Genomic DNA, 27,158 nt, shown 5'->3' on the forward strand with positions numbered 1-27,158 from the left:
TTCTAATAACCTGGGAAGTATGTTAGAGGCTGGACACATCCATACTGTACAAAGGACAGATAGTGGTGCTGAGTATTGGGAAAGTGTGGAGCTACCTCAGTACACAGGACTGATTGGACCTGCTCATGGAGATCAGGCCTCTGGCCATGGCAAGTTCATGTCTAGGGTTTCTTTAGCTTCTTTGAGTAAAAGTCTTGTGTGCCTTTCTTTGTATTCGATTATTAATACAAAGTAATGGTCTGCTCAGGGGAAGCGTTAAGACGTTGAAGAAAATCTGGATTATATGATAGGTATGATTTATGAGACACGTAAGAAATGTTGTTGGCATAGAGAATTCCTTATTTGAAGCTAAACGTATGTTGCTTGAACATTTGTTTCTTCTGGCCTTTCGGCACATGTGGTGGCTGTTTCTGCATTCAGTGGGAAACTAGCAGTTTTTCTTATTGGACCTTTTTTCCCCCCGAAGAATTTCCAATACCTTTTCATGCCCATATTATTTATTCCACAAAAGTGAATGGAAAGGGACCATAGCCAGTACTACAGGCTTACAAGCAGAAAAGGATACATATACATATATATATACATCAGGCATTGTTCTACTTTCACTATAATCTTTGAATTTTGATTTTTTTTAAAGGTAGGGTCTAATTGTATATCCCAGGCTGGCCTTGAGCTCAGTGAGCACCCTAGCTCCACTTCCTGAGTGCTGGAAAGTGTGGCCCCTCACCCAGCTGCTTGTTACATGGACACTCACTCTATATTTTTGATTACAAGTACACATTAAATTATTATGCCTAGAAAAAAGAAAGCAACTAAAGTATAATGGAAACATGTTAGGTTTTGAGTCTTAGATTTTCAAGAATAATCTTCCTTTTATATATTTTCTCCCATGCTGACTTCATATAAGGTACTTGTGCTTCAACTTCTGGATTATGGATATGTTATAGTTTTTAATCTAAACAGTACACATTTTCCCTTAAACTAATAGGTTGTTTGATCCAAATTAAAGTGGGGGGGAATCTATGTATAAAGCAGGTGTGGTGTCTCATGGGATTATAGAATTGCAGCACTTGGAAGGCTAAATCAGGGGAATTGCTGTGAGTTTGAGGTCAGCCAGCATTACATAGCAAGACTGTTACAGAGACAGAGGAGAGTAAGCACAAAGATCCTTCTTCCTTTGCAGTAAAGCCAGGAGGTTATAGGCGGCTGCAGTTGGCCTGAGAGGTTTCTAATACCATCTCTGTATTTGTGAGAATTGTGTCTTTGCTCATTGGCTGTATTCTAATGAGAGCAAATAAGTTTTGGATCAGAGTGATTGGGGAGGATTGGGAGGGTTTGGAGGAGGGGAGCCATAATCAGAATATACCGAATGGAAAAAAAAATCTGTTTTCAATAAAAAATTAAGAGAGGAGGGAGATTGGCTGCCCGTTTCTATTCTGGACTCATATCATCTGAGGTGCGTGCAAGCCTTGTCTGTAATCTGAACCATAGTGGCCTCTTGTTGGCAAAGCTGATGTAGGGGCTCCATTAAGTGAGTCCCCGTGTTTACTCAGCCCGAACAGAGGTGTGAATGGTTCCACTGATGAACTTTCCCAGTGTCATAGGAGTAGCAGAGCACAGGTCAGTGAGTCACAGAGCCATGCTCCTTGCTCTGGGAGGCAACAAAAAGAGAAAAGGGCACAGTGGCTGGCAACAAAATCCTGGTAACCATAGACCAGGCTGACAGAGCTCTCTCAGCAAGGGAGGGAATGGCTGGTCAGTTTCCTCAGTGGGAAGAGGGCGCCACTGAGAGCTGACTGTGAGGGATGGAGGATGTTGACAGGTGAAAATGAAGATTGAGGAGAACTCCTGCTGGCGAGAGCCACACATACTGGACTAATTTGGGGAAAGGACAGGCCTGCTTTGGATACATATTAGAGAAGATGAGGGGTGGGATCCGAATGTCGGGGGGAGGTTAGAACTAGACTGGATGGGAAGTGCTGGAAGCGTGGGGACAAGGGACAAGAGAGGAAGGTTTGGAAATGTGGCGTATTCTAGTGGCAGGATGGAGTACATGTGGGAAAGATGTCAAGAAAGAACGTCCATTAAGAGCTTGGTGTACTCAGTTACCAGATAACCAAAGCTCTCTAGTCACAGTTTGTTAAAGCCACATACTAGTTCCTTTTTTCCAATTTTGTATTTTGGTGTTCTGCCATCTCTGAAAGTTAAAATGTACAAGAAAACAAAAAACAACAACAACAAAAAAAACCAGAGAAATGAACTTTCTTATTAGTCAATGGAGACCTTTTAGTTTGTGATTTTTAAATTAGTAGCCAGGTAGATAATTCTTGGACAAAATTTATATCCATTCTTTTACTGTGAAACATCAGTGTAACATTTGGCACCCCACAGGTTACACCTGAGTGGCTTGATCATGGTGTGTTGTTGCAGCAATAGAAACCCCAATTCAGACAATGACAATGTCAGGTTTCTATGTCAGAAGGCTGGGCAGCCTTGAGAAAGAAGTGACATTACGTTTGTATAGGGTATCTCATTTAATCCTCTTGCCTGCCCAGTTTTTGAAGTTAGAGGATTAAGTTCATTGTAGAAAAGACTCTAGAGGGATGTACAGTCTGACTAAGGAGACAGGGTTAGTCATCAGCAGGACCAGATGTCACTCAGATATGAGTGACTGAAGCTGGCGCCTTGCCTCCTGTTTGTCTTTACATGGCACTAGGTAAGGGAAAACTGAAGTGGATTTTGGCACTTAGAGAATTTTAGGAATGGAAGGGTCATGGACATTATCAACCTTTGTATAAAATAAAAATTTGGCATATCAGTTAAATGGCCTCCGTTTTTGTGTTTCCAGGGATACAAGTTTGTACTAGCCAAAGATTTTTCACTTGGGGGGATAGGGTGTTGTCATGAGGGAGTTTGGAATGCAAGTGAAGGCAGGAAGGGGAAGTCGATATGAAATAATGTGCTTGGATGATCTGTGGTGTTTTGTGTACTGTACTGGACATAATGGACTTGCTGATATGTGGATTTGGAGACTGGAAATAGGGTATGGATGCAGCAGGATGGCCCAGTGCGGCGGCTGTTGGTGTCAGGATAGACTACATGCTTTGTCTTGTTTTCTTTCTATCAATGTATTTGGGAGCGACGCTTGATGCTGTAGGGGTGTCTGCATGGGTGTAGTGTTGCAGGTTCTTAGAGATGCTGTCAGAACATTCTCTCCAGTGTTTGCTCTTGGCTTCATCCTTGGTGAGAGTCAGGTAACGTGTCTGGCTGGAACGGCCTCAGCACCCTGACACTTGTCCAGTTTGTCTTGTTAGTAAGTTCTCTGACTTTACTTTTTGACTGCAGGCCTTGGTTGCATTGTTTCCTCAGTAGAAACCAAGGCTAAGATGTGCTTAGTAATTGGAGGCAGCTGCACTTAAGACTGCTCAGCCAGACTGTTGTTTCAGCCTTCACCACTAGGGTTCTTAACACCAGTTTGACCTTACTTTGAAACATTCTTAAAATACCATACTTTAATATCAATTTATATACTTTCATATTAAGGCAGGTCAAGGTCCCAGAGTTGAGGAGGGGATGAAATTCTGACTTCCCACTAATACAAAGTAAAGATACATCCTCTGATTTTGGTTTTCAAAGATACTTAGGGGAAAGGATTCGGCTAAAGTTTTCCTCTGGACAGAGCATAGTGCTTACAAATGCATGCTAAAGTGTACTCTGTCACAAAAAAGATACAAAATGTCCCCAAACTGCTGGGTTAGAGACCAAATGTGGAACACCAAGTTAGGACTCCATGGAATTTTTCTACATATTAAATAATGAAGTCCCTTACTTATGCTGATTCTATTTTAGGCAATTAACAATCAAATCATGTTGAAGAAAGACATGAAAATTAATTTTTTAATAATCTTCTGTGCAAGATTTCCTAGACCTTCCTCTCCAGCATTTCTGCATCGCCCTCCCCCCACCTTGTTTCGTTTCTTGGCCACTGGCCATCTCAAGTCTAGTGAAATGCACAAGGCAGGCTAAGTTAGGACTGTGACTGTGACTGTTTCAGTAGATTGAGGGTCCTGAGGGCACTCTCAGGACTCCACTTCTCTTTCTAAAGACATAACAGCAACTTGTATAAGGAAGGCAAGGGACTCCACCTGTCCAGTGACCGTCCACAGATGTCTAGACAGTGTGGCTGATCCTATGCTGGGAAGACTCGGGGAAGCAACTCAGACTTGTTTTCATTTGCTATCTATAGGAACAGAGCAGGAGATTTAAAACAAGACGTCCCTCCAGGATCTCTAAATTTTGGTGGATTGTGGAATTGCCAGTGACCCAATAAATAGGATTTTTTGTTTTGTTTCGTTTTGTTTTTGAACATTTAAAATGTTGGTTCCTTGATCTGTTATTTTTCTGAGGTATTTGGATTAATTCTTTTATAAGAAATAAAATAAGATCTGTGAAAGTTTGAAATCTGATGATTGTCAGTTGTCAGTAGCTTACAAATCTCATCCAACAATACAGTATTTTCTGCCTGTTTGTTAATGTATCACTGGAAGCTGTTTTAAATAACTTTATTTTCTTGACATTTTCATGCCCCCTTGGAAGTGCTTCTTACTGGTTGTTGAGGCAGCCAAAGGTTAAAAATATTTTCTTAGTAAGTTGATTTACATCAAAGAATTGCTTCTTATGGATTAGCTGAGATCCTGTTATTGGTAAAACTCCAGTCCCGTCATCACAGCCTTGACAGTAGCGTAGCGGCTAGTGACAAAGTGACCCAAACCTGTTTGGCTCAGCACTGTATGTTTTAAAACTTAAAAATATTTAAGTGTTTAAATTTTTCCTTCTCTTCCCTTATCAGAAATATTCATTTAGACCATAACAACTGTTAGAACAAGATAACAACTCAGGCCAGCTGTCAAGTGTTTACCATTATCAAACCTCTCCCTGGAGGAAGATGCATCTTTGGCTCACCTCACCGGCAGTAATTTAATTTTTCCTTCATTCTGACTCGGAAATGGCAGCATTTTTCAAAGCTTCCTCCCACTGATGGCTGAAATTTTCCTTGTGAAATGATTTCCACCAGTCTTGCATCCTTCTTGTTCCTGCCGTCCTCACCTTTGCTGATGGCTCTGCAACTCATCACCAGCTATGCAAACTGACAGTTCACATCCTGGGGCAGCAGCAGGGGCTGGCCTGCAGAAGGGAGCAGCCTGACCAAATTTACGCTCACGAGATCTCTTAATTCACAAAAGCATTTGCTCTAGTTCCTGCTCTCTGCTGCGGGGCTCTGGAGAGAGGTGGGGGCTGGGGAGGACCGTGGGGAGAGGGTTGGGAGGGGAAGAGAGGCTCTCTTCACACTCTGCTGAATACATAGACTTTGGAGATGAAAAACAGACGGAGAGAGGCATCTCCAGCCATCTCGCTGATCTGTGCGGGAGTTCACTCAACTGTGTAGCATAGCACCAGGCCCTCGTGTCATTTAATGTTGCTTTTAAAAATGGTGCTTAAATGTTCAGCACAAATAGCCCCCTCCCCTCGACTGAGGGTCAAACAAGAATATGAAAGTTAAAAGGGAATCATACTGCTACATGTTACCATGAGAATAACCAGGAATTGTGTTCCCGAGAGAGGTCAGTCGATTATTGAAAGAATTTTCTAACAAGAGTAGACAGAGGAAGTTTTAGATTTGATTGAACTTCGTGTATATGAGACATTTTTTTTCTTGCCCGACTTATTTGAACCCAGACCACTAGTTTGCACAAACCACCAACTGTCTTCTTCCAGGCTACTCCTCAACAAAACTGCCTGTTCTTTTCTTCTTGGCCTTTGGATGGTATTTGTTTGCATAGGAAACACCCTGTGTAGACCAGGTTGGCTTCAAACTCACAGAGATCCACTTGCCTCTGCCTCATGAGTACCAGAACCTTATATCCTCCTGCAGCTGGACTTTTCCTCCAGGAAAGACTGACCCCGTGTGTAATCACCACAAAGCTGTGGAGGTTCAGCTCTAGCGTGGCTTACTTTACCAGTTTGGGCTTCCGGGAAACCTGCTCTCCAAAGCATATTGTCTAATGTCTCAGTCCCTGATACAGTGCAGCCCACATCCTCACAGCATTCCCGGGTATCCCCTTAGTGTCACCCTTGACTCCTGAGCTCCACTGGCAGAGGGGGCTTAGAGGCTGACATGAAAGAATCCCGAGGTTGGGGACAGACTGGATTCTAGACTGCGTGTACAACTAGTGTTCTGCTTTCTCCTTCCTCACATGCAATACAAGGATGGAACTGTCAGCAATGGACAACCAAGCCCCCATTTTGGACCCCACATGTTGAGAATGTGTGAACTGTGACTGAGAAACACTATTTCTAAGGGAAACCAACTGAAGGAAAGGAAACTGCACAGGTGTGCTCCTATGACAAGATGCACGTGTGTATGTTTGTGTGTTTGTATGTTATGGAGGGGTTATGACCCAAGAGAGTATTGGACTTCCAGAATGGTTGTTAGAGGATGCTCTGAGTCACTGAACATGGTCTGTGGGTGCCAGCCTTAGATCTTCTAAAAGAGCAGCAAGCTCTCTTACCTCCAGCCTTGTCTTTATCAAGGCAGAGCTAATGGCACCTATTTCTAAGGACTTGGTCTTCAATGTCACTCACCTGGTTCCCTGGTTCAGACTAGCTATTTCCCAGTTGTCTAAAGAGACACACCTGAGGGCTAAGAGTACTTATCCAAAACCAATTCTAGTTATTTACCAAATTCCACAAGAAACATTGTAACATTCTTAGTGCTGTGGGAATTTTAGCTAGGGAACATGGAAGTTTTAGGAAATTCTTGAGTATAGAGCTGGGCATCATGGCTCATGTATTTCCCCCTTAGACTCAAGAAGCTGAGGCAGGAGGTTTAAGACTAGCTTGATCTACAGGGTGAGACCCTGTCCTAGTTAGGATTACTATTGCTACAATAAAACACCACAGTCAAAGCAAGCTGGGCAGGAAAAGGGTTTTTGGGCTTACACTGTATCACTGTTCATCGTTGAAGGAAGCCAGGACAGGAACTGGAACAGGGCAGAAACTTGGAGGTAGGAGCTGATGCATCAGCCACGGAGGGGTGGTGCTTACTGGCCTGCTCCTCATGACTTGATCAGCCTGATTTTTTATAGAACCCAGAACCATCAGCCCAGGGAGGGTCCCACCCACAGTAGACTGGCCTCCCCCATCAATCGTAAATTAGGAAAATACTGTACTGTCTAGCCTACAGCCTAGTTGCATTTTCTCAAATGAGGCCCCCTCCACTCTGATGACTCTAGCTTGTGTCAAATGTACATAAAACTTGACAGCACAGATCCTGTCTCAAAAAAAATAGTATCAAATAAAATGAGACCTCATATGTGCCTCACACATTCCACTGTGTCCAGAAGATGGTGCATTCTCTGCCTCGCAAACATCCTAACCATCTCTATGCTTTCCTCAAATAGAGTTGGCATTGCAGCTATTGAAGACCCCTTTTGAGTACTGTGTACTGAATGCTACGTGCTAGACAGTTCTTCCAGCATGTATAAGAGAGTTAGAGCAGGGTAGGCCAGGCTTAGTGGCAGGGGCTCCAGCTTGCTCCTCGTCCATCCCACAGTACTGTTGTGGATTTGTAGACCCTGTATTAGTCAAGAGAGACAGGGGATTCACATTTTTATAGATGGTTCCCATTTTAAAAACAGTTCAGTGGTTTTTGTCTTATGTACACAACTCCATTCTATTCTCCCAGTCTCCCTTATAGGCCCAGTGCTACGCTTGGCTGCTCACAGACCAGTGAACAAGGAACTTCATGGGGAATCTACATTGTTCTGACTCCCTGCAGACTACTGTGCCTCCATCTCTGCTCTTCAATGCTTGGTGTTCTTGTAGTACCTGCTGTTTTGTCCTATGAAAGCCCTTAACTCCATTGTCAGATCATACGGTATTGCACCACAGAGTGTCATCTTTTGAGAAGCAGTTACGTATAGCTTTGGTGGAACTAATTATAAACATATCGATGCTGGTGACCGTAAATATCAAACAAAAGCTCTTTCAACTTGGCTACACGTTTGTTCTGTCAACCTCATGTTCATGTCTAGATCTCAGTATGAGTATTCCACATCATTAGCAGAGTTCTTCAGATTTCATAAGAGTGGCAATTTTCCAGGGCTTCACATTGCCAGGGAGAGAGGAGGCTTCCGTAGTTCTCAGAATCTACTAAATGTTTAATCACTTTTATTAAAATCCTAAATGAACTCTGTAGCCTGAAGGAGTTAATACACCTACCTCCACAAGCCTGCCTTCAGCTGGTAGAATAGGCCCATGGCTGCTGTTGTCCACAGCTGGACAGGTTACACAGCATAAATTGCGTAGAAATACACAGGCTCCACGATTACTGGAGAAGAATTGTGTTGCTTGCCCAGTCATATATTTTGATCTTTATTGCAAGTAGTTTATTCTCATGAGAATTGGGGGATTAGCCCTGCTTTTAAGGTAAAAAGTGTATCTGCGAGGGTAAAAATATAAAATGAAAATAGATTTTTAATGGCAACTGGGGTTTTTAGTATTCATTTCACATGCATTTTTCATCCTGAACTTTTAAACAGTTTTGAAAAACATATGAGAGATTTGTGAACAAGGGCAAGAGGGGGTCAAATGTATCAAATCCTTGGGTTCCAGCAAGCGTAGGCTTTGTGGAAGAGCAAAGGAGCACACACATGCTCTGGGAATGTAAATTAAAATAAGCCCCCATTCTGTGGTAGCGAGGAGACTCGGTGAATCCTGCTGTGTCCCAACGTCTGTGGCGTTTGCCTTAATAAATTAAGCAAATATTAAAATAAACATTAATTTTATCAGTCTGCATTTTTCCTCTGTGGATGAAAGTGTCTCAGGAAAAATCATAAAAGAATCTATGGTAGCTCAGAGAGGTTAAACTCAACAGTTGTTTTCTTTGAAGTCTCTGGCCACGAGGTTAATTGCCAAAACTGCTTGTGGAAAAGGTGGTAACAATTTAACAAGACTGTACAACTGCAGGGACTTAGATGAATATCAGGTGTTTGCAGATGTTTTTTTCCTAACAGGAAAGGGGGTGGGTAGGAGAGGCGGAACAGAATGAGAAACAGGGGAAGAGGGGGCCTGAATAAAGTCCCAACTAAACAGCCAATAATTCTTTGTTTGCTTAGGCAATCATCCTGTAATTGGCCAGGAGGTTAATAGGAGTCTATTGATTGGCCAGGAGGATTGCTTACTGTGGCTATTTTTACAGTATGCTCCTAGACAGGAGGCTGCAATTACTGGAGCGCTCATTGCCACTCTTTAGGGCCATTGCTGCTCTGATTTATGAAACCTGATCAGGTTACTGTTGGCAGTTTATGTTTTAAGTGTTGCCTTCTGGGTCTTTGCTGCTCACGGCCTGTGTGCTACTCCGCATCATTTATTGTGGTCATTTGAATAGGTAAGCTTATTTATGACTTACTGCAGTAGGAATACATTAAAAATAATAACCACCACCCAAGTGGAAAGTGGGAAAGTGGAGATGTGTGAGACAGAGTTCTACCTGCTCTGGGTCAAGCAGCGCTGCCACCAGTACCATCCCCGAAGATGGAAAAAGTCTGCAGTCTGCCTTGTGTCTGTCCCCCCAGACACACCCGGCTCCCTAGTGAATTATTAGACTTCAGTTCCTCTTCTTGTAATTAATAATAATTAGATTTGGTGGCAGGTATATTTAGAGTTAAGGAAACTGAGGCCAAGTTCAAAATGTTTTCGAGTCACGAGGCTGCCTCTGATCCCATGACAGGCCTCCTCTGTCTTAACACATCCTGACCTGGTCCTGACCTTAGCATCACTAATACGTCTCTTACCTCATGATTTCATTTCACTCACTGACCGTGACTAGAAATCCTTCCATCTTTCCATGAGCTCCTGATATTGGTTCTTTCCCCTTGCTCAAACCTCCTTTTGTAGTTGAGTTCTCTGGGAGCCTGGCGAAAGGGGAGCGAATCTCAGATGTGGCCCTCAAGCAAGAGCTTTCAGTGGGGTCACCTCGAGACCATAAGCTTTCACCTGCCCTTCTAGTGTGTTCCTGAAAACGAAAGTGACAACAGTTTGTCCTGCTCTTACTAACTCTTCCTTTCTAAATCTTACATTACCACTGTTAATTTAAAGGTTAAGAACTTGTGCACACCTCCTCATTGCCTCCAGGGACCCACTGTTTAGCACCTGTGGATGCAGAACTCCTGGGCTGGACCACAGGATTCCTGTGGAAGACAAGGAACTCTTTCTGTAGGAAGTGTGGCAAGTACCAGCCATCCAGGCAACATAGTTCTACAAGGTCAGAGATCCTCTGTACCAACAAATGGTCGAAGCCCCCTTTGAGGCTGAGAGACCCTTTTACAGGAGTCAGACATAAGATACTTACATTATGATTCTTTTGTTTTGTTTTGTTTTTTGTTTTTCGAGGCAGGGTTTCTCAGTGTAGCCCTGGCTGTCCTGGAACTCACTCTGTAGACCAGGCTGGCCTTGAACTCAGAAATCCACCTGCCTCTGCCTCCCAAGTGCTGGGACTAAAGGCGTACACCACCATACCCAGCTTTACATTATGATTCTTTGTTGTTGCTGTTGTTGTTTTTAATTTATTTTATGCATATGAGTACACCACCATTGCTCTCTTCAGACACACCAGAAGAGGGCACCAGACCCCATTACAGATGGTTGTGAGCCACCATGTGGCTGCTGGGAATTGAACTCAGGACCTCTGGAAGAGCAGTCAGTGCTCTTAACCACTGAGCCATCTCTCCAGCCCGTTGTTGTTGTTTTTTTGAGACAGTGTTTCTCTGTGTAGCCCTGGATGTCCTGGAATTCTGTAAACCAGGCTGGCCTTGAACTCAGAAATCCACCTGCCTCTGCCTCCCAAATGCTGGGACTAAAGGCGTGTGCCACCACTGCCCGGCTACATTATGATTCTTAACGGTAGCAAAATTACAGTTAAAATGTAATAATAATACATAATAATAAATGTAATGTAAGAAATAATTTTATGGTTGGGATCACCACAATATAAGAAATTGTACTAAAGGGTCGCAGCATTAAGAAGCTTGAAAACCACTGGTAAGGAGGGTTCTAAAACCAGGAAGAAGATGTGGCTGCCATACATGTCTAAAGAATGTTGACATGACATCACAGGAGCAGTAGATGATGAGCAGAGGAGAAAGGCAGATAACCCTAAACTTCACTGTCATTGTCCTGGCCTTGCCAGGATCACAACCCGAGGGAGCACTCTACAGTGCCACATCCCTGAGGGAGCACTCTACAGTGCCACATCTCTGAGGGAGCACACTCTACAGTGCCACATTCCTGAGGGAGCACTCTACAGTGCCACATCCCTGAGGGAGCACACTCTACAGTGCCACATCTCTGAGGGAGCACACTCTACAGTGCCACATTCCTGAGGGAGCACTCTACAGTGCCACATCCCTGAGGGAGCACACTCTACAGTGCCATATCCCTGAGGGAGCACTCTCTACAGTGCCACATCCCTGAGGGAGCACACTCTACAGTGCCACATCCCTGAGGGAGCACTATAGTACCATAGCTTCCCCTGTGCTTTTTTGTTTGTTTGTTTAAAATTTAAGATGGCAGTAAAAGATTGAAGTTATCTTTCAGAAAAACAAAAGAGAGGAAGCTATAACTTCCAAACCCATGGATCTTTCCACACCATCCTGTCTCCCTACAGAGTGCTGAGTGACAGCCTGGTTGAGGCAGGCCTGCCTCCTCTCAGAATAGATGCCCTCTTCAGGAAACCATTGCTTGATGGTCTGGCGTTGTTGCTGTTGTTGTTTTAATACCACATGGGTTTCATACCTTTCCTCATTCGTTTTAACACTTTCTGATCAGGCATGGTAGACACTCCACAATTCTAGCACTTGGGAGACTGAAGCAAGAGAATGACAAGTTTGGGCTAGCCTATGCTGCATATAGAATAAATAAAATAAAACACCTCTGTCCTATATCGAGTTTTTTGTTTTTTGGGTTTTTGGGTTTTTGTTGTTGTTGTTGTTGGGTTGGTTTTTTTGTTGTTGTTTTTTGTTTTTGTTTTTGTTTGTTTTTCTTCTGGAAAGAACTTTCAGTGTTTTCTCCATCCTTGTTTTACAGAATAGCAGGTCTTTCCTTCCTGACATTATTGCCTCCCCCTAGAAGCCCCTCTCTGATCATGGCAATCAGGGTTTCTCTTCTAAGGAACCCAGCTCCAGCTCCACTGGTCTCAAGGGCACCACAGGAACCTTTCATCCTGGTTCATCTGCAATAGAACTTTTTCTCTCTCCATTTTCTTAGTTTTACATTTTTTTCCCTAGCTAGGTGGTAGTGACACACACCTTTAGTCCCAGCATTCATAAGGCAGAGTCAGGCAGAATTCTCTAAGTTCAAGCCCAGCCTGGTCTACAGAGTGAGTTCTAAGACATGCAGAGCTACACAGAGAAACCCTTTTTCCATTCATTTATTTGTCCAGGGAGGGGGAGTGCAGCATCAGAGTTGAGGCTCAGATGGGGATGTTGGATGATAGCTTGCAGAACCTGGTTCTCTCCTTCCACCCTGTGATTCTGGGGATTGAGCTCAGGGCGTCAGGTTGTCAGACTTGGCAAGCAAGCACCTTTATCTGCTAAGCCATCTTTTTTTTTTAATTTATTTTTTCTTTCTTTTTTTTTTTTTTAATTTCTATTTTTTTTTTTTTTTTTTTTTTTTTTTTTTTTTTTTTTTTTGGTTTTTCCAGACAGGGTTTCTCTGTGTAGCCCTGGCTGTCCTGGAACTCACTCTGTAGGCCAGGCTGGCCTCGAACTCAGAAATCCACCTGCCTCTGCCTCCTGAGTGCTGGGATTAAAGGTGTGCACCTCCACGTCCGGCTGCTAAGCCATCTTACCTCTCCTTCATGATATTTTTTTTAAGAATTTTTTTATTAGGTGTTTTCCTCATTTACATTTCCAGTGCTATCCCAAAAGTCCCCCATACCCTCTCCCTCCCACTCCCCTACCCACCCACTCCCACTTTTTGGCCCTGGCGTTCCCCTGTACTGAGGCATATAAAGTTTGCACGACCAATGGGCCTCTCTTTCCACTGATGGCCGACTAGGCCATCTTCTGATACATATGCAGCTAGAGACACGAACTCCGGGGGTACTGGTTAGTTCATAATAACAGAAAAAAACCAATACAAGGACGGAAACCTTCATGCTGTTTTAATCATTGTTTTTATTCTGAGCCTCGGGAAGCGGTGGCTCAATGTGCTTAAAAGATGCTACCCCTTAAAAGATGCTACCCCTTAAAAGATGCTACCCCAAAAACATTCCCAAGCTCACCAAGCCCCAGTGTTAACAGCAACTTCTCTTCACTCAGTTTTGAAATGGCCGAGGCCCCTGAAATGCCTCTCTCCAGCATCTCTGTGCCCCTGTACCCACCCCAGCCATGACAATATTGTTCCTGGATAGCCTCAACTCCTCGATTCCACGCCCTCCAGCCTCAGCCTCCCAAGTGCTGGTTGGCTGGCATCTTGTGCCTTTGCAATCTTCCTTCGCTTTCCTTCCTCCCGTTTTTCCTTTTGATTCATTTTCCTAAACCTCTCAGGCAACTTGATAGCAACTCGTCAGCTTCTATAGTAAATTGTTGTGGTAATGTCGACTGCTCTGCTCCCATTTGGGGGCAGAATCTGCTACTATTTTCCAGGAAAATGAGCAACCAACACCAAAACTGGACAGTCCCTGCTCTAAAAATAACTGTTTTCCATGCCTCATTGTTAGTCTGCTTAAAGCTTTTGATAACAGCAGCACTTTCATCCACTTGTAGAGAGAAGAGGGGGAAAGAAAGAGAAAAATTTATGTTGCTGACATGAGCTGAGGTTGGAATGCACTTAATATTTAGAAACCTAGCTGATTTTTAAAACTTGGTGTGAAGCTGGGCATGGTAGCACACGCCTTTAATCCCAGCACTTGGGAGGCAGAGGCAGGTGGATTTCTGAGTTCAAGGCCAGCCTGGTCTACAGAGTGAGTTCCAGGACAGCCAGGGCTATACAGAGAAACCCTGTCTTGAAAAAACAAACAAACAAACAAACAAACAAAAAAACAACAACAACAAACTTGGTGTGGAGTTGTTTTTTTAAAACCAATGTAGGATCTAACTGCCCATTGGCTTTTGGGCTTTGTTGTCTTCGTTGTTGTTTTAAAAAAGGAATGACTGTGTAGCTTTTTACATAACTCTAGCTGTCCTGGAACCCTCTCTGTAGACAAGGCTGGCCTTGAAATCTCAGAGATCCACCTGCCTCTGAATGCTGGGGTTAAAGGTGTGTGCCACCACAGCCCAGCTTCTTATTCAGTGTGTTCAAGTTAGAAGAAGTGACTTGTGCCATAAATACAGACACTGGCACGGAGTGCATCTCCGTCCCTGCAGTGGGAATGTTGACCCGTCCTTACCTGGCGCACTTACTCGTTTCATTTGCTATGGGTTTTAGTTTGCAAAAGACAAAAGAGTTCATTTCAGAAGTGTACCGTTTGAAGTAATTGTCTTCCCAGCCTCGAAAGGTGATCAACAAACAATGAGAGGATTTTTAATAGGAAATTAAAGAATATACAAGTGATTCGTGGGATGACTTCAACAAACCCATGTTACTGTATGATGAAGAAGGTGTAGGAGACCTACTGAGAGAGAGAGAGAGAGAGAGAGAGAGAGAGAGAGAGAGCGAGAGAGACAGACTGAGACTCTGTGTGTGTATGTGTGTGTGTGTTAGAGTTAAAAATGTGGGTCCATGTATAAACCACACTTTGGGTTTAGCAAAGTGTGAAAAAAAACTCATAACTTAGTTTTTACATAAAGTTTATGTAAAAGGTTCTTATGCTGTTTCTCCTGGAAAACGTGGCCTGGAGCAGTCACTAGTCCCTGGGCTTTGGTTACCACCCCTCCCCCACCCCCTGTCAAGTATTCATGCTTTCTTCTTATAGATTTATTATTTGATCAAGAAACAGAGCATTTGCATTTAGAAATGGATAATTCACACTTAAATCTTTTTTTTCTCATTTAACCAAGCTAAGCTGCAGTTAACGCGATGAGGTAAAAGGAGCTACTGAGAAAGGGTGCTTTTTAGCTGAATTTCAACATAGATCTGCCACCCAGGACTGGATTCTGATGTCTGCCCCAAGGCAAACCTTTCTGGTATTTGTCAATAAGCAGGAGGGAGATATTGGCTCTCGGATAACAGACATTTGGAGAACTGGCGACAGTCATGCAAGCGAGAACGTTCGAATGACTTCAGCTCTTTCCAGCTTCATTATGTCAGGCTGGCAGATCACATACGGCATTATGGAAATCAGCAAATGAAAACCATATTGATCTGCATTGAGAACAAATGTAAAAAAGGTGGTCTGGGGGAGGAGCAGGGCGGAGGAATGCTTTCCCGGTCAACCTGATAGGCCCTTGTTAAGGCCTTTTAATCATTTATTAACGTAACCCTCCTCCCCTCTCCACTCCGATTACCTCAGCCACAGAGCATCCTGCGCCATTTATCTTTTAATGTTTCCTTTATTTAATTTATTTTTAAACTCTAACTTATACTCTTATTTCAGAATCGAGCTTTACTTTTCATGGGATTGTCTTAAGTGACTTAAATGACTCTTCCCAACATGCTCACCAGGCTCAGAGGGAAAAGGCATTTGCTGAACCTCACCTGTCAGCAAATCATTTACTTGGTGTGCACCACAGACAAAAGCAGAGACAGTCAGTCAGCCAGACATGTTTAAAAGAGAGGGAGGGAGGGGGAGGGGAGAGGGAGGGGAAGAAGAGGAAGAAGGAGAGGGAAAGAGAATATCAAAAAGAAAAAACCCTAGAGTTGTTACTAAGTCTTTAATTCTCTGATTAAGGTTTGGGTCAGTGATATTAATTTTAAAGTCTTCTATCCAGGGATTGGAATTTAAACAGGTAAAAATACTTCCAGCCAAAACTTGGAATGGCAGTTGCCTGTCCTTTTTCTTTTCTTTTTCTTTTCTTTTTCTTTTTTTATTCTGTGGCTTCAGGGAAGGTGGCATCTCTTCTGTCTGCTTCTTTGGGGTAAACTTAGAGTAGTGTCTGCTCTGTATACACATAAAAGTGGAGAAATGGGAGCTGTAGCTTGTGGAGTCCTGCTTCCTGGATCCCCACTGGTGGTGGCATCTCTGTCGATGGCCCCTTTCCCAGGCCATCCTTATACCTGTGTTTGACAGCTTGCCCCTCCCACTCCCTCTCTCTGACTCCTTCCCCCACCTTTATTTTTATGTCCAGCTTCAGCATTTGGGAAGAGATTGCAGGGCTGATTTTTTTTATTTTTTAAATCTGCAATTGTGTTTTTTGTAGTTGATGGGTAATGTTGTGGAGTGAAACTTGGGGTGCTAGGTGGCAGCTAGTGGATTATTCTTTTCCCTTCATTGGAGCATATATAACACTTTTAAGGCTCACATGCATTGAAGAATCTGGACTGTGGCTACAGGTTAGTCTTGGGAACTGGTTGCATGCAGACAGATCAGCAGTAGGTCCCTTCACAGAGTAGTTGGCTGATTTACTGTTTGTGGGGTTGTTCCTCCCACCCCATTTGAAAACGCTTTCTTGAAGAAGTAGTTTCTGAAGTCTCTAATCAACATCACACACTGATTGAGTTCTGAAGTAGATGTTCCTAACAAGACAGCAGACATGTCCATCTCTGGCTGCCATGGTGATCAGATAGATCATTGACCATGGTCTTTGCTCTGGACTCTGCGGCTGAAGCCATTTGGGATTGATTATTTTTAACTCTGTGTTCCTCCTTCTTTGCTTTTCTTGTGCATCTTATGGGGAGGGGACATCTATCTCCTATTGATTTGGATATGAAAAGATGCCCAACGGGGAGGTCTGGTTTATCTAAGTAGAATTCAGGATTTTATTCATTTTGGCTGTCCCTGGAGACTCCAAAGATCTATTCAATAATATATTTGAAAAAAATCCATATATGAAACGGGCTCTCTCTCCTTGTGCGGGAGTACTCACCGCCTCCTAAGTGCTTTCCCTCTAGACTCGCCTTACTATCCCATGTTCCTTTCTGGGCGCCACATCAAACAGTGTATGAATTACAGCAGAGTGCCTGCCGTGTGGAGGACTGCTCGCCTTGTTTGTTGCTGAAGAGCAGGACATGAAACAGTGAGTGGGCTGTGCAGAAAGCAAGCTTGCCCTCCCTCCCTGCCTCCCTCCCTGCCTGCCTCTTCTGTCTCACTTGTTCCTCTCATTCTCTTCCTCTCTTTCTCCCTCCCTCCCTCCCTTTCTCTCTCCCTCCCCCATTCCCAATGGGAGTGTTGTTTATAGAGCATTATAATTTATAACTGAAGAGAGTGGATTTAATTTCAGTGGAGAGGCTCGCCAGCAGGGCGCCAGCCTGCAATCATATGAATCAGCAAGCTGCAAAGTCTATTGAATGGAAAGTATTATCGCTGGCCACAAACGGACACTGTTTCTCCTAAACAACTCCCTTGGTGCAGGAAGACCTTGTCTTCATTCATCTATTTTACATATCTACTTCTGTTTTAATTTTGCCATTTCCTAAAAGTGTTTTCTCTTTAGATTGCAACCTTTCTCTAACTACCTTATTTCCTGACGCAGCATTAGCAACTGCTCTTGTGTATTTCTGACTGATTTGATGTCTCTCCTGTCCTGACTCCTTATCGTGTGTGGCTGGACTTTTCCACTTACTTCTCCTTCCTGCATTCAGCTCCTTTTTTCTTTTTTAATGGGAGCTGTTAAATATGTAAATTAGCCTACAGTATTCCATTAGCATTAATATTGTAAAATGCTAGTCAGTTTCAATCACCTAAAATTTTATTTAATCATGGATATTTTGTTTATATGCTTGATTTATTTATTTTCTAACATCTATGAGAAGATTTGTTTCCACATTTTACGGACATCTGAGAGATGATTTCTCATCCTCTGCAGAGCCCATCAAATGTCTCATTGTGTTAGCGCGTTGCCCTTTGTGCCATGTTTTGCCCAAGGGTTTCAGTCATGTCTCAGAGAGAGTGATAGAGTGTGCACATGACTTTCTGTGGTTGATATTTGTTTTTTGATTTAACCCACCATCAACCGCTATAATGTAGTTAAACTAAATCTCTGAGTCATTTTAAAAATCAAATTAGACTTAGCAGGGCTGCCACCCTCTCCAAAGTGTTTTACTGAATTTGTGGAGCTGATACAGTTGTTGGGAGTTTAGGAAGTGAATCTTTGAGATTAGGCAGATCACATTAATATGATATCAAATATCAGGTTATCTGCAACCAGACTTCTAAGTATTTTCAACACTCAAGTCTTCACAAGAAAACTCAAGTCACACAAAGAGCCAGTTAACTGACACTGGTATTTGTTTGAAGAGGGAAAGCAGCCCACAAAAGCGGGAAAGGCCGCTTTTCAGAAGGAATCCTGTGTAGATGGTGGACAGCTTAGCCTGTTCAAAGAAAGGCGCTTATGTTTTTTAAAATAATGATAACCAAAATACAAAAGCCAGGAAATGACCAAATTCTAAGCTCAGATATTTCACGTGAAGTTCACATTTTATTGTTAGAAATGCATCCCTCTCTGTGTGTATAGAGGGAATTCATATTCAGCTTATATATTTTCTCGGCACAATTTAACAAATTAAAATATGTTGCTATAACTTTCTACTACAAGGACAAGCCTGTGAATTAGTATGTATTCATAATCTGTGCCCTTTAAAGTCCAAGAAGGAGTTACAGTGCTCACGTTCGCAACCATGAGTAGTATTCTTTTTCCTTTAGCCTCTGATTACTCAGTAAGAATTACACATAGGAACAGAAAATCAATATGTTTTCCTCTACTCATTTTCAAAATTAAATGTTGCTGTGGTTTGATATCAGAGAGGCTATACCCACCGTCAGCTTTGAGAGATTGTGTTTGGCTTATTTTTACATTCCTTATACTTGTGGGAGTTACTTTAAACAGAAATTAATCATCAACAAAAGTAAAATTTACACACACATAAGAAATAATGCATGAAATGAGAGCTTAGTTTCTGGGGTGATTTCAAGGGAACATCTTCCTAAATTCTGTTATTCTGACTTTCAAAGCACTTGTAAGTAAACCCACACGTGGGCACGCATTCAGTGGATTGTTACAATTATGGAAACTGCAGTAACAGAGAGTGGGAGAAGCCTTGTGCATCACTGAGGAAGTGTGGAGGGAGGGTGGCCAGCCTGGGCTGAGTCAGTCAATGGGGAGGATGCAGACTCCAGCTCTGAGGCCATGACGAGGCCTTCCGTCCTAGCCTGTTGCTTTGAAGGCTTCCCAGGGAGGCCTTTATGTCTCCACTCGTGACTCGTGCTTTATGTTTTGCTTATTCTAGTTTCCCCTAAAGCATGTCCCTTTCTACCTGAAAATCATCGTACTGTTCGAGACCAATGTGGTTCATCCATGCCTCATTCTGAATTATTCCCATGTTCTAAATAAAATTTGCCATAAGAATTATCAGCGCAGTCCTAGAGCAGGTCAGTTCTGATGCCTTGTATGTGGGCCTCCATAGTGCCATGATTTAAGCAGCCCAGCTGAGACGTTTTATGCAACAGAAGTAAAAGGAAGTATGTGGTTGTTATCTTTAAGTAAAAAATAAAAAAAGGTTAAAGTGAAATCTCCTATAAATAGTCATGAAAAATCTTTCTATTACTAGAATCAGATTTCAGGTAAGTGTAGAAAAATTACTTTTCACCGATAAATTGGCTTTTATCATTTAAAGCTGTTTTTGGTTTTTTTTTTTTTTTTTTTTTGTAGAAATAGTTGAATGTTTCAGTGATCTGACTTCTTAACATATTTCTTTCCTCCTTGATCAGAAAAATATTAGAAATATTCTGAGTAGATTTTTAGAAAGAATTTCTAAGTGACTTTACCCTCGTCTATTTCATTTCTGCTCCTGCCATTGTTGCGTTCCCTGTTTCTAACATGGGCTTTTTGAGCACTGCTTTGGGAGAAGCTTGCTGAGCCGTCCATCATGGCAGACTCCTGTGTCTCCCTCTCTGCTGCGGTGCACCACACAGGCCTGCGCGTAGCTAACACAGACATCAGCCTTCTGTGCAGTGCAGCCTGCTTTGACCGAGAGCACCGCGGTACAGCTCTTGCTTTCATTTCTAAATATCTCCAAAGTTTTATTGGCCATTCACTAGAGCCTCCTTTTTTTTTTTTTAATTGCCTTAGGCTGAGGTTTACCAGTGTTTCAGACATCTAAGCCTCCAAAATATAGACATTAAAAAGGGGCCTTACTACTGTCTCTTAACAGATAGCACTGAGATCACTCTGGTTAAAACTGTGACCTTGAAAGGGGCTTCTGGTGGGAACAGCCTGCCTGGTGTCTGCGTTTCTCACTTTTTGGAACTTTGATGTTTCCCTGCAGCTGATATAAATGGCGGTAGGGGTGTCTGGGAGAGGTGACTGACTGGCAGCCACAGATTAAAATACTTCTGACCCACGAAAGTATCCAAGTGCCCATATTTCTTCATTTAACGTAATTAATACCTTGTATTTCCACTGACTTTGATAAAGTGGCCCTTCTCTCCCCACCCTGCCCCCTCCCCTCTGTCAACTCTGGGAAGGGTGAGAAAGCTACAGTTGGAACACTGCAGCTGCTGAGGGATAGATAGCAAGCCTCAGAGGTCTCCGTCAGGCGGCAGCCTAGCAGGAAGCTTAGAACACATTTAAATGGCTGTTATTTCACATTTGGAATCTGCACCTCAGCAGACAGGCTGCAGCCTCAGCCATATGAGCACTGGGGTTTGGCTACCACGTCAATCCTCAGTTTGTCATAAATGTATAATTACAGGAAATACATGAAACGTGCTAAACATTTCTTATCAAATATTGTTTCAAGCGCAGTTATATTTGCATTTGGAGTTTAGAAAAAGTCCTGGGGTGGATTTTGGTCACGTTACAAGGTCCACTTGTTGTATTTAATGTAAAACAGTTGTCTTACTTTCATTACCACAGACCATAGTATTTTCTATTTTACTCTTGAAAAGGCAGAGGTGGCAGCACAGAGCGTACTGTGTGTTCAGACAGTATTTTATTTTCTTCCATTTTGTTCCAGTGTGCGTAGCTCTGAATGGAAAGATAGACGATATTCCCAGTGTAGACACAGCAGTAATGGGTTAGAGGGCCACCTGAAGGTGACATCAGCAGAGGCAAGGGTGTGGCAGGTTGGTGGCCAGCCACCCTCCACCACTTCCGCAGATGTAGCGTCACGGTGCCTGAGCTGCTCTCTGGCTGCTTGAACTCATGCTCCCAGCTGATAGTTAACTGATAGTTAGCTGATAGTTAACTGATAGTTAGCTGATAGTCGCTTGGGCTGGGGAACATCAGCCCAAGCCTTCTCTGGCTAGAAAAAGATGAGCGGCATGGTCTGCTGTGACGGGAACAATCCAATTACATTACTCTCCCAGAAGGGGAAAGGCACACATTTGACGCCATAACTGAATTTATCCTCAGTACTAAAAAGCTCTAAATTTATGTTTAGCCAGCTTACTACAGAGCTGATTTACATTTTCAGACTGGCTGTGTATCCGATAGAGTATGAAACAGGGTCTATATGTAGACAGTTCACCATCCTAAATGAGACTTGGATCCTGGATCTGTGACATTCTTATTCCTGCTTAGGTAAAAATTGAAGCTCCTCTTAGTAACTTTCCTGGTCACATGACTGAAATGCATATGGAGCCATGCCTGGTACAGAGGCATGTAGATGTCTTTTGGAATGGGAAGCCCCGCCAAGAGGGCACAGCAGGTGGAGAGCCACCTTAGGAGAGGATACTCAGAAAGCACTGCAGTGCTCTTGCCAGGTAAGTTTCTTCTTACCCCCAACAAATGAACGTTGTTGGGAAGCTTTCACTGCCGCAGCAGACAGCAAAGGCAGACTGGTCTGTGTCTTTTTGGAGACGTCCTGACGGACTGTTTATGCCTTTTTCTCAGGCTGCAGGTGACCAGGGTCATCCCAGTAATAGACCTTATTGGTATGGTTCAGTGGGTTTTTTGGACTCTGCATTTATTTTAGCAGACTTCTCTGATAGCATTTTGCAGCTTTCAGCTATTTGTGTTGGAAAGACAAATAATAAGTAAACCAGTCCAGGGCTCTGTTTCTTTGTGCAACTGACTGTGTGTCCTAGTGCCCTGCTGGAGGGTGGGGGTGGGGGGCGTGGGAGAAGCAGTGAGGGCTCCTGTGGGATGCCAGAGGAGAGGGGGGTTTTATGCTCTTAATGTGCCTCCCCTTTCTTGTTATTTAGGACATCAATAGAACCAAGGCGTGTTAGAATTGTTCTTTAACATTGTGTAGACAGGAGCCTCTCCACAGTGTTGAGCATCTCTCACTGAACGTAGTCACACCCATCACACTGTTCTGCTTACAATTGCTTAAGCAAGTGTTTCTTGAGTACCTAGAAACATGGCAGTACCCAAAATAGATTTGTCACGCTCAGTGTTTGCATTGTGTGAGTGAATGCTGCTGCACATATGGGAATAGTATTCAATAAAATCTTCTTCTGCACTAAAGTTACTATTATTATACATAAGTCCACTGTAGCTGTCTTCAGACACTCGAGAAGAGGGCATCAGATCTCATTACAGATGGTTGTGAGCCACCATGTGGTTGCTGGGATTTGAACTGAGGATCTTCGGAAGAGCAGTCAGTGCTCTTACCCACTGAGCCATGTCGCCAGCCCCAACTTCTATTTTCTTAACCTTTGAGTTATCTCAACCCTTTAAGTTTGAAGATATAACTACAGATTATAACTTCCTAATGGGCAACTCTCCTGAGTCCTCAATTAAGATTGTTTTGTTCCAAAGTCCTTTGGAGAGAGAGACTTAAAAATTAGTGATACTCTATTTATCCAGGTTCCAAATAAAAAGACAGAAAAAATAAAAGTTTTAATCATTGTGTTCATATTGTCTGGCAGGTGATCTAGCAACAAATGGTAACTTTGAAAAACATCAATATTGATGAATTTATAGAACTTAACACAAGGCGATAAGGGTACCATGAAATCATACACATGGATAATCTGGGACACCAGGATGTTGAAGTGTAGTCTACATCACTAAAGATGTGTTACATGATACTCAGTATGGGTTTTGCATTAAGGATGTTTCATCATTTTCTAGTTCCTGTGAATTAGTATCCCCATCTAATAGGTAAGATGTGCCGTTAGAACGTTTGCTAGGTCCAGTGTGATGATAGACTCTTTTGTTTGTTTTGCTTTGCTTTTTGTTTTTTTGAGACAGGATTTCTCCACGTAACTACCCTGGCTGTCTGGGAAATTGCTCTGTAGACCATCTCTGCTCTCAAATTCACAGAAATCTACCTGCCTTTGCCTCCCAGTGCTGGGATTAAAGGTGGCAATGGGACACTCCTTTTAACCCCAGCGTTTGTAAGACAAAGGAGAACAGCTTGGTCTGCATGGAGTTTCAGACCCTATCTTAAAAGACAGACAAACAGACCCACGGTGTGTGTGTGTGTGTGTGTGTGTGTGTGTGTGTGTGTGTGTGAGAGAGAGAGAGAGAGAGAGAGAGAGAGAGAGAGAGAGAGAGTATTAGAGTTAGAATAGTTTCATGGACCATTAAGAGGAAGCTGAACCTAAAGTCCCCACACTGGGTATTTGGATGAAAAAGTCATAGTCCCTAGTTGGTTCTCTATGGCTGGTGTCTGAGCTGAGCCGCCTAAAAAAATGCATACAGTAATGGTTTCCCCCCTTAAGGTCTCACTCCTCTGTAAGCTGGTTCCTACATTTACCTGAGATTTTCCAAATTAGTCCTGTTAGAAACAAGTGTGCTTAAGTTAGACTCTTCTCTCCCAGAGAAAAGGTAAAGCCTTGGGATCGAAAGCAACTAGAAGAACTCACCTAACAATCCAAGATCCTCTCCTCAGGATGGCTTAGTCCCTGCCACCACTGAGTATGGCCACTCAGAACACCTGCATGATTTTAAACTGAGGTCTAAAGGTGTTAACTAACTCTAGCCCAGGTACAGAGTGACAGGCTGCTGGAAGTCCCACTGAGGTTTGGTGGACTCCTGCACGTTATAGCCCTTAGGAGGGGTCCTAGCATTGCTCTTTTGGTTTCCTGACGAAGCTGAGTGATAAGTTTCCTTCATTATGGCTACTTCTGTCTTTGAAAAGACAAAATGCCTTTTCTACAGCTCCTTCTGCTGGAACATCAACATCCATATTCCTTATGCCTTATATTCCCCTGTGTCATATTTCTACACCATAAAGGAGCTCATATAACTGATAGCTTTCACAAAGTCGATCCTCTCACCTACTAGGTAAGAGTGTGCTTGCACCAGAGAGCCTGGTCCCCTAGCTTACTGCCCTGTGAACATACATTCATCTTATGAAATAGATAAATATTTGTCAAATGCTTACTGTGCTCTTCATCATATGGGAAGTGATGACAGTGTATGTTTGTCAACTTAAGACATGAAGGCATTTGCATCACTTAGATGTTGAAGAAATAACCCAGCATGCTGCAGTACTAGTAAATAATTTGCATCCAAGCAAGAGGTGTTTACACACACACACACACACACACACAAGGGTAAAGACAGCACCACCCACAAACAAGTTATTCTTGGCGCCTCTCCTGAACTACCTCTACCACCTGTAGAATCTTCCATTTTTGAGACTTGAATATTGCTATCAGTAGTTTTAAACCTCTAAACTTTTAAACTGGCTAGCTTTGGGACCTCCTGCAGTGCCCAGGATGTCAGGGACTAGGCTCTATAAAAAGTATTCCCCAATGTAACTATTTTATAGTCTAATAGCCTTTTGGGGAAGGGAGAAGTAAACGTCAGATGTAACCAAATTTCAAAGAGAAGCACATCTTAGTGTGCTGTCCGAGTCCAGAAGTGGGGAACAAGCCCTGCTTATGAGGCCTAGGGCTTCTCCAGGAGCCATTCCCGAGCTTGGGCTCAGGCAGGAGTCTCACCCGTCAGTTGCTTCTTCATTGGTTCTTTCCTTTCCTTTCCTTTCCTTTCCTTTCCTTTCCTTTCCTTTCCTTTCCTTTCCTTTCCTTTCCTTTTCATAGCCCTGGCTATCCTGGAACTTGCTTTGTAGGCCAGGCTGGCCTCGAACTCAGAAATCCACCTGCCTCTGCCTCCCAAGTGCTGGGATTAAAGGCGTGTGCCAGCACCGCCCAGCCCTGCTTTCTTCTTTAGCACTTATGTCTCTTCACCCCTCCCTCTAGTCTCCTGTTTTCTGTGTGTCTGTCTCTTTTTAAACCTTCTTAGACACTCATGCATACCTTGCTGCCAGAACCTACTTTCCAAAACTTGCTGTGACTCATTTCATCAGGCTCTGACATGTTCCCTCTTTTTTGGTATAATGTGACCCTGCCAGCCTTTATAGCAGGAAGAACTTAGCTCACACAGAGCTCCTCATTGTCACCTTGTTTCACCCGGGTTTCCTGTCTGTCCTCTCTCTAACTTGGGCCTTCTGCCCTACCATAGTTTCTCATCTGTAACTCTCCCACACTTCGAGGTCCTTTTGGTGACGCTGACACCAGCCCCTGTGTCTGTATCTATACCAGGTTTGTTCCTTCAGCCTTTTCTGTCTCTCCCTTCCCACACATGTTTGCCTTTGGTCTGCATTCACCATGCTTCTAGATGAGTTTGTATCATATTCTATTAGAAAGCAATCAAATTGAAGTTAATTTCTTTTTAACAGCAACTTTGAACGTACACAGATTAGATCTTAATATTCTCACTCTTTCAAATATTTATGTTAAGTTTTTCCTCCTGCCAAACTCTAGAATTCCAGAGTGTTTTTTTCCTCAGTAATTTAATTAGGCCACAAGTTTGAGGCCTAATGGTAGATCAAAAAATGCCTGCTATGCTTGAAAGATCAAGACGGCAAATTGATTACTGTTGTAGCAAAGGTTGGCAAATGCGGGCGAGGGAGCGGGTACTGCCCTGTGCTGTGGGATCTGAGTCAGTGATCAAGGTCAGTCTCAGTTCATTAACTCCTAAGGCTCATGGTCACTGTAAATATAACCACTCGTACCTTATACTGCAGTTACAGAATGATACGCTTAGGGGATGACTTCAGTTCACGCCACTTATGTCTTGAAATGTGTCGGATGCTGAGCGACCTATAACATTAGCTGATTCCTGGCTTTTTTGCCTAGTTTCTTACTGTTCATAACTGGATTTAAAGAAAAAATAATCTCACCTTCAAAGGTGTATATGTAGGAAAATACTTTTCTTTATTCTAAAATTAGATAGGACCTAGGTCTAATTCAGTATTTCAAATTCATCTTTTTTGAAGATGAATATACAGAGGTCCCCGTTCTTCTTTCAGGTAACACATCACTAAAACTGGAATGTATTTTATAGTAAATGTAAATACGGAACCACTAAAAATCTATTTTCTCAACAATCCTAATACTACTTTTGTTCTTCTCAAATAGTACTGTAAACTCTTTTGACATTATTTACTAATAAGTCTACTTTTAAAAGACCTTTGGAATATTTCACTTGAAGCAATATGACATAAATATAATCTTAATACTTTTTAAAAATCTAGAAAGAAAATAGTTACTATATTTGTGCTCAGTTCCTTACCTAGAAGCATAGCTCTGTGTTGTTTTTATGTCTAGATAAGCTAACTGTGCTGTGGGACTTCTTTGTGTAAGCATTCCTCCTTGTAAGAGACTCTCCATGCTACTTTTTTGTAAGTAAATTCCAAATCTCAAAATCATTTTTTCCATTTGTTAGCTACATGTTAAAGACTGTTTGAGTAACGGGCAGTAGTGGTGAAGCTAGGTAATGTATTCATGCTGGTGCACCAAGAAGTCTTGTGTGGTGGACTGTTTCCTGGTCACACTCACAGTGCACTTTGCTCCTTCCTATTTGTATGTTAGTTTTTCTAAAGTGAAATTACTACTGTGCATTTTCTAAGCATGTATTGCTTTATACACAAAACTGTATGAGACCTTCAACAAGTGCAGGTATAGGGCTGGCCTTTCCACCTGGTTAAAAAAAAATGTAGATAATTATATGGTAATAATGATTTGAAAAGTATTGGATGTCAAACATCTAATGATCCCCCCAACCACCATAAGATGGGAATTAGATGAAGTGGGCCCTGAATAG

General features: G+C 42.7%; 1 protein-coding gene across 25 annotated transcripts in view; it reads left to right on the plus strand.

Moving 5' to 3' along the window:
- The window catches only part of Bcas3 (breast carcinoma amplified sequence 3), a 472,949-nt gene that overhangs the window by 270,493 nt on the left and 175,298 nt on the right, over positions 1 to 27,158 (plus strand). The window contains exons 25-26 of one of the 25 annotated variants that reach the window (XR_001779924.2): positions 6,267 to 6,391; positions 7,745 to 9,008. The exons of 23 other annotated variants lie outside the window; for them this stretch is intronic. Coding sequence is in view for 1 of the 2 variants with exons in the window: in XM_011248810.3 (XP_011247112.1) it covers positions 6,267 to 6,331 (65 nt within the window). In the remaining variant the exon portion in view is untranslated. Of the gene's footprint in view, positions 1 to 6,266; positions 9,009 to 27,158 lie in introns of those variants that run through there. One more of the 25 variants, XM_011248810.3, reaches the window with a different exon arrangement.

The sequence above is a fragment of the Mus musculus genome, chromosome 11 (genome assembly GCF_000001635.26).
Source record: "Mus musculus strain C57BL/6J chromosome 11, GRCm38.p6 C57BL/6J".
NCBI classification, from domain to species: domain Eukaryota; kingdom Metazoa; phylum Chordata; class Mammalia; order Rodentia; family Muridae; genus Mus; species Mus musculus.